Source organism: Phycodurus eques, chromosome 1 (assembly GCF_024500275.1).
Source record: "Phycodurus eques isolate BA_2022a chromosome 1, UOR_Pequ_1.1, whole genome shotgun sequence".
NCBI lineage: Eukaryota > Metazoa > Chordata > Actinopteri > Syngnathiformes > Syngnathidae > Phycodurus > Phycodurus eques.
In genome coordinates this window covers 9,859,040-9,871,891 of record NC_084525.1, presented here as the reverse complement: position 1 = coordinate 9,871,891, position 12,852 = coordinate 9,859,040, and the positions used below count along the sequence as shown (strand labels likewise).

The 12,852-nt window shown below is 43.6% G+C and overlaps 1 protein-coding gene across 3 annotated transcripts in view; it reads left to right on the top strand.

Moving 5' to 3' along the window:
- Positions 1-12,852, top strand: part of wnk3 (WNK lysine deficient protein kinase 3) — a 76,688-nt gene that overhangs the window by 50,038 nt on the left and 13,798 nt on the right. Inside the window, exons 14-21 of one of the 3 annotated variants that reach the window (XM_061676278.1) lie at positions 52-168; positions 504-566; positions 682-730; positions 813-965; positions 1,669-3,194; positions 4,866-5,112; positions 8,619-8,713; positions 8,791-9,131. In XM_061676278.1, the coding sequence (XP_061532262.1) occupies positions 52-168; positions 504-566; positions 682-730; positions 813-965; positions 1,669-3,194; positions 4,866-5,112; positions 8,619-8,713; positions 8,791-9,131 (2,591 nt within the window). Of the gene's footprint in view, positions 1-51; positions 169-503; positions 606-681; positions 731-812; positions 966-1,668; positions 3,195-4,865; positions 5,113-8,618; positions 8,714-8,790; positions 9,132-12,852 lie in introns of all 3 variants that reach the window. The other 2 variants (XM_061676289.1, XM_061676268.1) reach the window with 2 other exon arrangements.

Below are 12,852 nucleotides of genomic sequence, written 5' to 3'. Positions count from 1 at the left end.
TTGCAAATCCGAGGCATTTGCAAAATATTTTTTTTTATTGTTCTGACGTAGGTGTCAGGCAGTGGAGACAATATGGTGGAATGCCAGTTGGAGACCCATAGCAACAAAATGGTGACATTTAAATTTGATATGGAAGGAGATGCACCTGAGGACATAGCAGATTACATGGTAAGACACTCATGCATAACAATAGTCTACACATTTTCTGAGTAATACTTCTATTTTTTTGGGGTCTGAGCAACTTTTGCAAGCATGTGTTTCCTAGTTAAAATGTCTGTATTTTTTTAGTTGAGTTCAGAAGCTCATTATTTCCCCTTGGAAAGTTTAAAAAAAAAAGGTTAGACCTGGCTCGACACCAGTTTCGCAAATCGAGACGAAATTGTCTCGATTTGCGAGACAATTGTGAGGATAAGCGGCTCAGAAAATGGATGGATGGATGGATGGCCCATTTGTCGCTGCTTGCATTTTTGGTGATTTAATTGCACTGTCTTTTTTTTTTACAGGTGGAGGAGGTCTTTGTCCTTGATGTGGAAAAAGACAAGTTTATTGAAGAGCTCAGAGCCATAGTTGAGAAAGCACAGGAAATACTACAAACACATTCACTTGTATGTTCATTTGTTCAGTATCACCAGTACAATCTGTGTTTGATCCATAAATATCGTTTACGTGTTTCCCAATTAGACTGGGTCTACGGATCAGTTACAAGTCAGCACTCCCACAAGCTCTACGTGTAAGTTTTTCAATCTTTTCACATTTTCTCAGTAATGTAGCACTGTAGAACAAACTGAAAATGTGTATGTATTAATCCTCAGCCGACTCTGTACCGCATTCCTCTCCGGTGGGACGCTGGCGTTTCTTTATCAACCAGACCATTCGCCATAGAGACTCTCTCTCTAGCCAGGGAACAGCCACGACACCTCCCACTGGAGACACAAGGACACTCCCACCCCCAAAAACAGACAAAGGTAAATGCAAGCGTCACTTACAGTGTATTGGTTTTGTGAATTGATGGCCTTGGCAGCATACAAAAACAAACAAACAAGACCGGGGAGGACAGAAAGGGAAATCTAAAAGTGGTTGGACTCAGGGGCAGCGGAATGAGTACCTTTGGGACACTTCTTCCTGCCCCAAGAGACTTTTTTCCTCTGGTTACTTAGAGCAAAGAAAGTTTGACTTGCAAAACACATCTGAAGCAATATTCATTAACATTAATACATTTAGTAATCAGCATCTCTTGAGAGTATGATGCATTTCATGTAATTGTGTGAATGTTTTCATTCACGCATTGTTATTCTAGACCAAAATTATTTTTTATTATTATTATTTATTTAAAGTTTTGGTCATGTTATTAGATAAATATTGATTCTGAACTTCTCCAGATGACGTAAGCGCTACATTTGCATGCTGTTATATTGCACTTTGGTTTATTATTGAGGGTTTCTATATGCAATGTGACAGCAATGGTATAAAATGGTGGCTTAAATTGGTTAATCCCACAGCCTGCCATTGAATTTTAGCAATTAAAAAGTGCAATAGGTACAGGAATATTGAAGCTAATATAGATAGAGAAATTATATTCTTAAATGATATTACAATATATGCAATGCTACTGTAAATATCTAGGTTATCGGCGCCACAAACAACTGTTTGTTTCTCTCTGCTTTGTAGAAAATGAAAGCTCCCAGAGTCTAGAGTCCTTCAGTGGAGTGGCCTCTCCGTCTTGCACCACATCATATGCACTCTCAACTGTCTTATCCCCCTCTGCCACAACTGCACCCACTTCACACGCCACTTCACCTGAAAGCATTCTTGAAGCCTCCGGCCCTCAAACTATTTCAGGTTGTCTTGATCTGCCAGTCCTCATCTCAACTTCTGTCGACCAAAGGCTCAGTGTGCCAATATCCACAGCATTATCTGTTGCCACCAACCTTACTGGCATGCCCACTACTTCCATCGTTGTGCCTCCCATGCCGGACACCATTCAGGCTGACGTCACAGTAAGCCATCCTGACTTGGAGCAACTTCAGCAAACTCTCTCCCAAGGATGCACATCAGCTCCGCAGCAGCAGAATCCGGTAGCCCAGCAACAATTGCAACTAGAGCAACAAGCGCAGTACCAAATCGGGTTAACACTGCAGCAACAAAAAACACAGGAAGTTTTCCTGGAGCAAATTCACCTGCTGCAGGAACAGGAGTTTGTGCAGCAGCAGCAACAACAAATACCACAGAAGGCTTCACATGAGGTGCAACAGTGTCAGCTACTGCAGCAGGTTATGCCTCAACAGCAGATCCACACGGACCATCAGCAGCAGCAATTAAGCACACAGCAGACGGTGTACATGTCACAGCAGCAGCAACATCAACATTTCCTTTGTAGCCACGTGGCACAACCAACCCAAATTCCTGCTGACCTGCCACCACAGCATTGCCAGATACAAAACCTAGAGCAAGAAGAAATGGTGAGAGCCGCCGACACACCTCTGAAACAACATCCGCTTCCCAAACAATTCTCTTTACAACAGTCTGAGTCTGAGGTGTCCACGGGAGAAATGAGCGTCACAGATGACGCAGTACCGTTTCATCCTTCCTCTGACTCTTCTTTGCCACCTCTTCATTTGGCAGCGAACGAAGCCTCCTTTCTCCCTCTCTCCCTCACACTTACCCCATCCCCTGCTCAGCCTTCCTCTGTGGCCGAGTCGGACAGCGAAGGTCCCCCCAAAATAGAATTTGGGGACAATCGGATGAAGACGCTGGACGAAAAGCTGAGGAACTTGTTGTATCAAGAGCACAGCAGCGGCGGTGCGGCTCCGGCCGGAGGAGCTGCGTCAGCTCCAACGTTAACATCAGCTGCCTCCACGTCTGCAGGTGGAGATGAGTCATCGGAGCTGCATCCATTGTCATTCCCGCCACCTGCCTCTGTCTCAGATGCATCTCCACACTCCTCATCCTCCACCACTTCCTCTTCCTCCACCACCACCACCCCTGATCCTGAGAGCTGCAGAGGATCAGACAAAGGATCCTCAGAGGTCCTCCACTCAGAAGAGCAAGGGCTGAGGGAGCAGCATCCTTGCCCATCTCACCCTTCCACCTCCATCACATTGACCACACCGCCCCCTGCATCTCGCCTCCCTGCCAATCAGGATGTCCCTGCTGGGCCTCAGCGGCCTCCTGTGCCAGGAGAACCAACTATCCTTGTGAGTGACTAAAAAGGATCAATCAGGCTTTGCATACAAGCTATTTCTTCAAATAGGGACCTCCACTCTTGTAGACGCTAGTTGTGTTATCCACTTGAAACACAGACCCCCCCCCCCCCCAAGCAGACACTGAGTTAAAAGGGGAATTTGATAATAATAATAATAATAATAATAATACATTAAGCGGCACGGTGGACGACTGGTTAGAGCGTCAGCCTCACAGTTCTGAGGACCCGGGTTCAATCCCCGGCCCCGCCTGTGTGGAGTTTGCATGTTCTCCCCGTGCCTGCGTGGTTTTTCTCCGGGCACTCCGGTTTCCTCCCACATCCCAAAAACATGCATTAATTGGAGACTCTAAATTGCCCGTAGGCATGACTGTGAGTGCGAATGGTTGTTTGTTTCTATGTGCCCTGCGATTGGCTGGCAACCAGTTCAGGGTGTACCCCGCCTCCTGCCCGATAACAGCTGGGATAGGCTCCAGCACGCCCGCGACCCTAGTGAGGAGAAACGGCTCAGAAAATGGATGGATGGATAATACATTAGTTTTATAGTGCAGTTTCTAAAGGGTAGTCATAGATGCTTTGCCAATAATAAAATACTAAGATAAAAACAAAATAAAAACAGGAATAAAACATGACAGATTTACACAAAAGAAATTTGGAAGAGGTGGGTTTTTAGTTCAGTGTTAAACTGCATTTTAAACTGTAGTATTAAACTGCTAGCAAGATTCGATTGTACACACTTCACTAATTCCCCCCCCCCCCCCCCCCCCCCACTTTTTAATTTAATCACACACTATTTCACCCCAGTTTGCCACATAGAAATGAAAGTCTATAATCTACAATTTAGTGTTAACGTATACAGTGTATAAAATGTTACATAAAACAAAATTTTATTTAAGGGATTTTCCAGTGGTCACAAAAAAATAAACGTTTATGTACTAAATATTGACTAATGTTTTGGACACTGTGGGCGACTGGTTAGCACATCTGCCTCTCAGTTCTGAGGACTCTGGTTCGGGTCTGGCCTCACCTGTGTGGATTTTGCATGTTCTCCCCGTGCCTGTATGGGTTTTCTCTCACATCCCAAAAACATGCATGGTGGGTTGATTTGAGGACTCTAGATTGCCCGTGGGTGTGAATGTGAGCGTGAATGGTTGTTTGTTTGTGCCCTGCATTTGGCTGGTGACCAGTTCGGAACCAGTTCGCCAGCTAATCGCAAAATTGATTATTAATTACCTTATTTAGTCACAAACATGATTTAAAAAACTATTAAAAAATACTGAAACTAAAACAACTGCCTTAAAGGCAACTTAGTTAGATGTGCAAGGCAGAATGGACACATAAGCTGTCCAAATGTATTAAAAATGGCTACATTTTATTATTTTACTATACATTTTATATTTTATTGAATAATTATATAATATCATTTTGATTTAATATTTTACTTTAAAGATATGCTACACCAAATAAAAGCATTCTCCTCTCTCTGCAGTGGAGTTATTTAACACCCCGGCCACTATGTAAGGAAATCCACTATGTAGTCAATATGGGGTTGAATGATCTCCTTTAAATGTGAAACAACTGTGCATTATGTTTCATGTTTGTCTGTCTTTCTCTTTCAAATGTCTCAAACCCATGTAGCAGCTCTTAATTGTCCTAACTGTTTTAGGCTGTATACCGACATTCAGACAACACCACCACCGGAGAAGCATTGCAGCCCCACCGCCAGCAGATCCCCCTCCGGCATGGAGCGCAGCAGCATAATGCAGGAGGTGGATATTTTGGCCTAAACCTGACATGTCCTAGTATCAGAAATCCTGTTTCTAGCAAGAAATCCTGGACTCGCAAATTCAAAAACTGGGCATGCAAACTGCGCCATTCCGCCAGCTTGTTCAAGAAGCCCAGAGTCCAGCAAGGTAGCGTGCTCTTAGGGATTTTTAGAGAGATAGAAAGCGAGAGTGAGTGAGTGAGTGAGTGAGTGAGTGAGTGAGCGAGCGAGCGAGTGAGTGAGTGAGTGAGTGAGTGAGTGAGTGAGTGAGTGAGTGAGTGAGTGAGTGAGCGAGCGAGTGAGTGAGTGTGAGTGAGAGTGAGTGAGTGAGAGAGAGCGAGTGATGTCTAGCATGCATATGGAAGTCTAATATCTAGTACTAGATTTAACATAGAGAATTAACTTCCTTAACTTTCAGGAAGTGTTGATGTTAAATGTTTATAACTACATACATTAATAACCCTGTGTTTGTGTATTGTTAAGTGACTACATGACATTGCCAATGCCCCCTGCCAATTTGCGGTTCAATCTTCTCAAATTCACCTATCCGTAGCAGAGCAAAGCAAAGGAAATTTATTTATATAGTGAATTTCATATACAGGGTAACTCAATGTCCTTTACATGATTAAAAGCATTAAGAAACAAAGAAAAAAACAGCTTAGAAACATTTAAAACAATGAGAAAAATACAATTACAACAGCGTACAGTGCAAGAAATATAATTTAAAAGTGGAAATGCTCTAAAAAGCATGGGAAAAAAGAGATTTTTAACCTGGACTTAAAAACATTCACACTTGGGGCTGAAGTGACTTCTGTTGGCAACTTATTCCATTTGTGTGCAACATAACAGCTAGATGCTGCTTCACCATGTTTGCTTTGGACTCTGTGCTCCACTATTTGACTTTAATAATATTGGCTGAAAGAAAATCACCCAATCATGGTTTTTGTGTGCTTTCTATAAATGTTCTCAGATGCCACACAATGGTGCCAATGCCCTGGCTAATAAGAATGGAGTCATTGATGTCAAGGAAGTACAGTTCTGCCTTGAGATATGAGTTTAATTCATTACGTGACAAGGCTCGCAACTCACAACATGCGTATCTCAAATAATCTTTTCTCATTGAAATGAATGACAATGCCATTAATTATTATTTTTAGAGGTGATGTTGTAAGATGAATTTGAAATGTTTTAAGTGTTTTGCAATAATAGCTTGTGGTATATTTATTAGCAAAGCAAATTTATTTATATAGTACATTTCATACACAATGTAACTCAATGTGCATGATTAAAAGCATTTAAAAACAAAGAAGAAAAACAGCTTATAAATATTTAAAACAAAGAGAGAAAAATAGAAATACAATTAAAACAGCGTACAGTGCAAGAAATGCCGCTGTCTGGCCAACCTGTATAGATCCTTTTCTCCTTCTTTAGTGTCCAACCTGCCATACATGTCATCATATGCCTCTTGTTTGGCCTTTGCTACCTCTACCTTTGCCCTATGTCACATCTCAATGTATTCCTTTTGCCTCTCCTCGGTCCTCTCAGTGTCCCATTTCTTCTTAGCTAACCTTTTTCCTTGTATGATTTCCTGTATTGTAAGGTTCCACCACCAAGTCTCCTTCTCTCCTTTGAATACTGAAATAATGATCTCCTCACAAAAGGGGTTTACTGTACATAATCCTAATTGTATTATCAGTTCTGACATTCCTATGTACAGTACATTATAGTTGTTGTTTTTTTCCATTCCTTTGTGCTCAATTTAATTTTCTTGGCAATCTTTCCTTTTGCATGGGTTATCACCCATGTGGCGAGATCAGTGGAGAATAGAGAAGGGTTGGGGAGTGTAGTGCCAGTGCCAGTGGACAGGACATGTCCCTTGATTTGACACCACCCCTCTGCATGCAGAGTCCACAGGCACTGCCAGCAGCATCCCTATCAGCTCGCCACCACCAAGTGGCTCTGTACAGAAAACACCAAGCATCTCAAGCCATGCAGAATTGCTAATAAAATGTATTCAATTTTTACTGTAGCAGTGATTCCCAACCAAGGTGCTGTGAGAGATCTTCACCAGTGCCGCAGGAAATTATCCAGTTTCACTTAATTATTATTATGAATATATAAGTCTTTGTTTATCTATCCATGCTCGTGACGTATAGTGACAGGCAGATTGATTGCATGCTTTTCCATTAGATGGCATAAGGTGTATGCACGTGTTACAGTTCATACAACAGAATAGGTAATGGCTTCCTGCGAGTAAATCAGTTTTGTGTTCAATTAAACAGTCCAAGCCGGTACGGTGGATGACTGGTTAGCACATCCGCCTCACAGTTCTGGGGACCAGGCTTCAAATCCCGTCCCCGCCTGTGTGGAGTTTGCATGTTCTCCCCGTGCCTGGGTGGATTTTCTCCGGGCACTCCGGTTTCCTCCCACATCGCAAAAACGTGTGGCAGGTTGATTGGACACTCTAAATTGCCCATAGGTGTGATTGTGAGTGCGAATGGTTGTTTGTTTCGTGTGCCCTGCGATTGGCTGGCGAGCGGTTCAGGGTGTACCCTGCCTCCCGCCCAAAGATAGCTGGGGTAGACTCCAGCACGCCCGCGACCCTAGTGAGGATAAGTGGTAAAGCAAATGGATGGATGGATGGATGGATGGATAAACAGGCCAATTTGTCATTTGGTGAGGAGATCATTATTTCAGTATTCAAACTTCTTGTAACATTTTTGTGTAGTGTGATGTGAACGTAAAATGGATGCCCTGGCTCAATAACGGTTGGGAAACACTGGTATATAATGTACAGCATTGCACTGTATGTTGTAAATACTACTTTGTGCAATTTATACTTCTGGTCAGATTGTGATAAACACAATTTCTTCCAGGCTGGGTTCTGCATTGGGCTCAGGGTACCCAAAAGATGTCCCATTTAAAAAAACATTTGACGTTTAGTTTTTATATTGATATCTATTGCACATCAGTAAGTTGTAATGGACTGGTTTGATGTTTGCGGACGGGTTTGTCTGGGTAAGAGCATGGCTGGTGATTGGTGGAGAAGCAGGAAGTGAGTGGTGAGAATGAGTGGGAATGCAACAAGTGACAAGAGAGAGGTTGTTTTTTGTTAGTGTAGGTAATGGACAATAACCTTTTCCGAATTTACCTTCTGGAAAGAAACTTGATGTATAAAATCAGATTAACTAGACAGGAAGTAGATATGAACTAGTAACTGGCATCTTAAAAAATAAAATAAAATAGACCCACCCAGGACTCTACTAACTGACCTAACAAACTTTTGCCTGGTCGTGTTGCACATGGGATAGCTGTTCATAAGGAGAACTTTTATTTTAAGTGTGTTTGCATTGCAATTGTGCTTTTTAGAAGCGTCGCACATGTGTGTACAGTACATTATTACTCATTTTACTGATGTTACAGTAATTATTGCACCCACCTTTCACAAAACTGCATGCAACCCATGTGCTGTATGTCACAAATTAATTATGTGTGACTTGGTGGATGAATTTTTAACACAAATGTATGTTAGTGTTTCATGTTTGTATCTGTATGTCATCTTACATGGACATTTTTTCTGTGTCCGTCTGTGTGTTCTGCATATTTATGTATGTGTCTCTGGTTCCCTGTTGTCCCTTTTGCTTTTCACCCCAGTTTCATTATCAGATGGACGATCTGGCAGTCAGTCATTAAAAGAGGTGAAAGAGTTGGCCCCGCATCCAACTCAGTCGCGCAAAGGACGATTCCACGTATGTATTTGACCTCAACATGTATTTGTTCGGACAAATAATACAAGGCTAATGCTTCCCGCATCTGCTCTCAACAGGTGACCCCAGTGCCTCAATCCTCCCCGCCGAAGGATGCGTCATCAGGCTGTGGCAGCACTCACAGAAAAGTGGGCCGCTTTTCCGTTACGAAGGCCGAGACACAGGACGAGTTGGGCCAAACGGACAGCTCTCGGGTGTCTCCTGTTTTGCTCAGGGAGAGGAGGAGATCACGGGTAAAGGAGGCAGAGAAAGATGAAAGCAGGAGGACGCCAGTAATGGCCCATCTAGCTCGAGGTCACGGGCACAGCCACTCCCCCGTAGACAGCAGCGACGATGACGACGACGGGAATGAGTTGGAGGATGAAGACCTGAGAACAGAACTGTACAAGCTGAGAGAGAAGTAAGTCAGAACAGTCTTTTCAAGGAACCCTGCTTTTATATTCATTTATCAGGAACAGCAATAATAACGATTAAGACCACAGACCATTATTCAAGTAGGATAATTCACTAGTTTTTCATTTGGAAAAATTCATCTTAAAAATATCTTTTTTTTCGTCCCTAATACGCAAAGGCGTGAAATGGACCATTGTCATTGTCTTCTTCTTTTCCTTTCGGCTTGTCCCTTTAGGGGTCACCACAGCGCATCATCCTTTTCCATGTAAGCCTATCTCCTGCATTCTCCTCTCGAACACCAACTGCCCTCATGTCTTCCCTCACGACATCCATCAACCTTCTCTTTGGTCTTCCTCTAGCTCTTTTGCCTGGCAGCTCCATCCTCCTCATCCTTCTACCAATATACTCACTATTTCTCCTCTGGACATGTCCAAACCATCGAAGTCTGCTCTCTCTAACTTTGTCTCCAAAACATTGAACATCTGATGAGCTCATTTCTAATTTTATCCAACCTGGTCCCTCTGAGAGCAAACCTCAACATCTTCATTTCCGCCACCCCCAGCTCTGCTTCCTGTTGTCTCTTCAGTGCCACTGTCTCTAATCCATACATCATGGCTGGCCTCACCACTGTTTTCATCATCCTAGCAGAGACTCTTCTGTCACATAACACACCTGACACCTTCCTCCACCCGTTGCAACCTGCTTGGACCCGTTTCTTCACTTCCTGACCACACTCACCATTGCTCTGGACTGTTGACTCCAAGTATCTAAAGTCCTCCACCATTGCTATCTCATTCATGCACATATATTCTGGCTTACTTCGGCTAATCGTCATTCCTCTGCTTTCTAGTGCATGCCTCCATCTTTCTAACTGTTCCTCCACCTGCTCCCTGCTTTTACTGGAGATCACAATGTCATCTGCAAACATCATGGTCCACGGGGATTCCAGTCTAACCTCATCTGTCAGCCTATCCATCACCACTGCAAACAGGAAGGGGCTCAGGGCTGATCCCTGATGCAGTCCCACCTCCACCTTAAATTCGTCTGTCACACCTACAGCACACCTCACCGCTGTTCTGCTGCCCTCGTACATGTCCTGTATTATTCTAAAATACTTCTCTGCCACTCCAGACTTCCGCATGCAGTACCACAGTTCCTCTCTGGGTACTCTGTCATAGGCTTTCTCTAGATCTACAAAGACACAATGTAGCGCCTTCTGACCTTCTCTGTACTTTTCCATCAACATCCTCAAGGCAAATAATGCATCCGTGGTACTCTTTCTAGGCATGAAACCATACTGTTGTAGTATATATGGCTGTTGGGGGGGGGGGAACGCAATTAAAGTGTTAACGGGTCGGAGTATAACGTTCGCGTTATTGTTTGTTCCCCGGGATCCGTTTCCAGTGAAATGGGAGGATGTGGTAACTAAGGATGTTTAGTTAGCATCGAAATGGGGCACCACGTCATTGATTAGCTAACAGCAGGGCAAAATGACGAAAAACCTCGTGGATGAATCTTTTCTGAAAGGGTTGCCACAGCTATGTAAAATTAGTCCTCGATTGCGGAGGTCAACATCCTTGAGTCAAACACATACAGTACACAATAGAATGCTTGATATGTTGAACATTTATTGTGAAACTACAGGAAGCATGGGGACAATGCAAAAGGCGTTAACTACATAATAAATGACAAGCGTAACAACAGCGGAATATATAGAGTGAATGGCTTAACTCGTGAGATGAGCGTGAATGAATTGATGTGTGTTGAGAGAGAATAAAGTTGGGACCCGTGAGATCATTAAACCCACCCTAGCTACTATGCACCAATTTGTACTTATTCTGGTAGTTGCCGCAATGTTTGCTCAGTATTAATGGATCACGTGGTTACCGACTCAGAGTCGTTCTTTCTCGGTCGTCTCAGGCGGGAACCAGGCAGTTGAAGAGTCGAGAACAAGATGAAGAAAAGGAAGAAAAACGAGAAAGGGCCCAAAAATAAAATTGCCGGTTACGGTTATTGGGGAGTTGTGCTCGTAACTTTCCTGCCGTTGGGCTTGCTGGTGGGTCACGCTTTTACACTTGGTTGCAAGGCTAACTTGCGGGAATACTAGAGATTTCTCTCAGTAGCCTGGCAAGCCAGAAGGCTGGGAAAACAAGAGCTGCACCTCAGGCTTAACGGCGAACTGAACCTTTCTCGTAGTCCTGGGGAAACCACGTGGAGACAAAAAGGGAGGGTGAATGGACGGCTGGAGCCGAGAGGTGTCGGGTAGGGCGAAAGTGCTGGAGCAGAGCCAGGAATCGAGAGCCAGACAAAGAGAAGGGTCTGCCTTTATACCTCTGGATCACCGGGCGAAAGAGATCACGCCTCCGTCTCAGATTTCTTCTCTAACTTTCTTGAGTATTCGGATGCGCCCTAATCACGAACGGACTCCGCTTTCCATTCAAAACGTTTCCCATCTTTGAAACTGTCTCAAGCAGGGATTAATATGAGAATGAACTTGTTTCAGTCTGGGTTATGGCAGATCAAATAATACTGTTCAACACAACACTATTTCATCTGTTTTGCGTCGCATTATCTCATATATTCTATGCTTGTAACCCTGTGGCACAGTTCTCATGAACAGACTTATCACAAACTTGCAGAATCAACATATTAATAACACAGAAATCAAGGCGTACATTCAAGGTACTCATACAGAATGGTACACGTTTGTACAGGTGTGAGATTTCCTTAATTGTTTATCCTCGATATATATGATATAGGGTCACAAGGAGTCCATCTTGCAGTGTTTTCGGTCACTACTGATGGATGTCCGTGTTCCGTAAATAAGGAGGGACCACTCGCGCTGAGTAGTTGGTTAGAAACATTTGAGTAAGACTGTTTGGTTAAAAATGGATCGCTGTAATGGTTAGGTCCCAAAGGAACTGGTCAGCCACAAAGGAAAGGGCATGCAGACTCATGTCCTCCTCTTAGAGCCTTTTAACACCGCACTTGACAGTGCGTTTGACGCCCGTGACTTTCCCATTCATTGTGTATGTACTGAGGAGGTGACAGCGCGTTTTGCCATCTCACGTAGCGGGGCGACAATATAGAAGGCGGCTGACGCTCCGCAGAGCGACTTTATATAGAAAGAAGTTCTATTTAAAGAGCAACATCGCAGCGACGTCAGAATGGTCCTCCAATGGGAGAGGGGCTGGCCGAGTGATTTCCGTGTGCTTTTTTTGGCATACTTGTACTTGGGAAACGAACACGCCTAAACTCTCAGAGGTCCCAACAAGCCATTATTATGGTGTTCACTAATTTCCTTCTCAAGCTCGTCTCCTCCTCTTCCTCCTTATAATGAGCAATGCTTGGACTTTCTTTTGCAAAAAAGACATACAGCTTGCAGAAGTTGCCAAGGTACACTCCACTTCTCCATCAGGAAAACTTTCCTGTTACTTCCTGTTAGGCGTCTATGTCAGCACTTCCAAATTTGGGCACATTGCACCGGACGCGCGGTCGTTTCACATTGACCAAGTGCAGTGTGAAAAGGCCCTAATACTGCTTGGTCAGCTCAAGACCTTTGTGTGTTTGGGAAGATAATGTAACCACGGTCACATATCACATATCACACAATATTAACGGCTTTTTGTCTGGTCTGGGGATCAGCATGAGCGCAGACTTTGATGTGGCAACATGCTGGTGATGTGTCCCATTATTTTACGATATTACAGCCTAATAAATTGGCAATT